Raw genomic sequence first — 3,216 nt, forward strand, 5'->3', positions numbered from 1 at the left:
GGTGTAGGCGCTTTGGCTGAAGGCCGGGGCGTTGTCGTTGACGTCGGACACCGTCACCGTTAGGTGGTGCTGGGTTTTCAGCCTGGGCGTCCCCAGGTCAGTGACGGTGATGGTGATGTTGTACTCGGCTCTTGTCTCTCTGTCCAGTGCTTTTTCCGAAACTAGAGTGAAAAAGTTCTTGAAGGTTGGTTTCAGGAAAAAGGGGAGCTCATCCTGAATAGAGCAAACCATCTTCCCATTATCCCCAGCGTCTTGGTCTCGGACACTAAAAAGAGCAACCAAAGTCTCTGAGGCGTTCTCTGGAATTGACTTCGTAAATGATGAGATGGTCACTTCTGGTGGATTATCATTTATATCTATTACTTTAACCAGAAGAGTACATTCTTCTGAAAGACCCCCACCATCTGTTGCCTGAATATTTATAGTGTAGAACTGTATTACTTCAAAATCCAGGCATGATCTCAAATGAACTTCCCCAGATACTGGATTGATTTCAAATGTTTTACGAATATCTTCTGATGCATGCAAAAATGTGTATGATATTTTCCCATAATTTCCTGCATCCAAATCATTAGCAAAAATGGTGATAATCCAGGCCCCAACGGGTGTGTCCTCCAGAACATGCACTTCATAGAGCCTCTGAGCAAACTGAGGGGCATTGTCATTGATGTCCAAGACCTTGATGAGAACCAAAGTTGTTCCAGACCTGGGTGGAGATCCACCATCCAGTGCTGTGAGTGTTAATGTGAGCTCAGACTCCTCCTCATGATCTAATGCTCTGTCCAGGACCAGTTCTGGGTACAACTTTCCATCACCGTTGTCTCGGATTTTAATGTAGAAATGAGAATTGGGGCTAATTGTGTAGTTTTGGAGACTGTTCGTTCCTACATCCAAATCTTGGGCACTCTCCATTAGGAATGTGGCTCCAATACTGGTACTTTCTGATATTTTAATAAGTATTTGCTTGTCTAGAAACATAGGGGAGTGATCATTTATGTCTTTGACATGCAGTTCAGCCCGAAAAAACTGTAAAGGGTTTTCTAATACCATCTGAAAATGCAGCACACAGGGCTCAGTGGAGCCACAGAGCTCTTCTCGGTCCAGTTTCTCATTTAGGAGCAAATCCCCCGTCAGTAAATCAAGTTGTAAGTGCTTTTCGTTATCATCCGACACTACCCGGGCCTCCCGTGATGATAGCTCCTCCACCCCAAGCCCTAGATCCCTTGCAAGATTGGCCACAAAAGAACCAACTTCTGTTTCCTCTGCCACAGAATATCGCACAGATTCAGGACCTGCGTGAGATAATCCCAGCAAAACAAAGAGAATCAGGACTTGCCTTTTCCGCAGAGCTAGCTCCCCTTTGATCTCCATGGTTCCTTCCAGCAGCCTCTTTTGCAGAAAAGATTTTCAGCCCTGATTTTGGAAGCTGAAACTCAATTTTTAAAAAATAAGAACCTCCCCCCCGGAGGGTATATAGCCCTCCAGCAACTTTAGTAGATGAAGCTCCTTTACTACCTCTCTTTTCAGTGGCTTGGATTGGTCTCTGTTCCCCTGAATGACGAAGCCCACAGTGTTGTCCATGCACTAATTTCATCTTATCCTACAGCGCCACCATGTGTTTCTATGACTTTTTTTCAGTAAAAAAATTTTTTTTTCTTTGAACAAATAATTCATTAATACAGCTGAAGTATTTTAAAGCAAATCCCAGGCATCATATATCTTTACCTCTAAATACTTCACCAAGTATCTCTAACAGAGAAAGACTTTAAAATATAATGGTACCACTATTACAATCAACAAAGTTAGCAATAATTCCTTGAACTTATACCCAGTCTGTATTTGGTTTTCCTCATTTTTCTCTAAAATGTTTTTTAGTGTTGGTTGGTTTGAATCAGGATCCAAACAAGATCTATACAGGGCATGTAATTTGTGCTGTTTTGAATGCTGACAAGACTCTAGTAAGATGTCCTGAACTGAAGAGGTTTGGGGGGCGGGGGGGCAGTTATTCTGAACTGAAGAAATATGTCCTGAACTGAAGAAATAATATTTTATTTAGACCATTTATTTTTTAAGTAACTTTTTTAAAAAGATGTTTATTTATTTATTTGAGAGAGAGAGATCACAGAGGCAGAGGGAGAAGCAGACTTGCTGCTGAGTAGGGAGCCAAGGAGGGGCTGGATCTCAGGACTCTGACATCATGACCTGAGCCAAAGGCAGATGCTTAACGAACTGAGCCACCTGGTGCCCCTAGGCCATTTCTTGAAAATTTCAAATATATGCTCTCCTCCACTCTTGTAAATACTTTTGAATTCAGTCATTATAGTTAGTAATGTCATTACTTTTTTCACTTACAGATTTTTTAAACACCCATGTAAGAATATGGAATAAATAAGATAGATTTAATCCTTGCCTTTATGGAGTTCACTGGCTAAAAATTTGGCAGACAAGTAATTGAAATATTTCACAATGTATGCATAAGTAAAGAGTAATACAGGCCGCCTGGGTGGCTCAGTTGGTTGGGCGACTGCCTTCGGCTCAGGTCATGGTCCCGGAGTCCTGGGATCGAGCCCCACATCGGGCTCCTGGCTCGGCGGGGAGCCTGCTTCTCCCTCTGACCCTCTCGCCTCTCATGCTGTTTCTCTCTCTCTCTTTATCAAATAAATAAATAAATAAATAAATAAATAAATAAATAAATAAAATCTTAAAAAAAAAAAAGTAATACAGAAATATCTAGAAGAGCCATCTTGTACCTAGGAGGCAGCATAGCACATGAACATGGATTCTGGAACCAAAATATTTCCATTTAGATTCCTAGTTCTACTACTCACTGTCTTCAGTCTTGGAGATACTACATTACAATTTTGTAGCCTGTTTCCTTACCGGTAAAATAGGGGTGAAAATGGTAAGATTATAGGATTATTATCACAGGAATCTAATGAACTAATATTTACAAAGTTCTTAGTAAGTGCTAATTAAGTATCTATTAAAAAATAAATAAAATCTAGCTCAGATTTTTGAACAGAGTAAAAGCTTTCCTAAGGTAGTAAGCTGTAAGTTGTGATCTGACAGGAGGAGGAGTGTTTCAGGCAGACATTTTGAAGAACAGAGAGAAGCTAAATATGCCTTGAACTTTAAATGACAGAAGGGAAGAATTTAAAAATGAGACTGGGGAAAAAAGGGTGAGGACATAAATGATTATAGAGGTTGTATCACAAA

At 40.6% G+C, this 3,216-nt stretch overlaps 1 protein-coding gene across 1 annotated transcript; it reads right to left on the bottom strand.

Moving 5' to 3' along the window:
* Positions 1-3: 3 nt before the first annotated feature.
* Positions 4-2,592, bottom strand: LOC102746364 (protocadherin beta-14-like; the record flags this gene model as incomplete). The annotated part of the gene is made up of 1 exon (XM_081809788.1): positions 4-2,592. A coding segment is annotated over exon 1 (1,368 nt), but the record flags the coding sequence as incomplete, so codon positions are not given.
* Positions 2,593-3,216: the final 624 nt, after the last annotated feature.

This window comes from Leptonychotes weddellii, unplaced genomic scaffold, assembly GCF_054177405.1.
Source record: "Leptonychotes weddellii isolate Sample4059 unplaced genomic scaffold, ASM5417740v2 HiC_scaffold_13834, whole genome shotgun sequence".
Classification (NCBI taxonomy): Eukaryota; Metazoa; Chordata; class Mammalia; order Carnivora; family Phocidae; genus Leptonychotes; species Leptonychotes weddellii.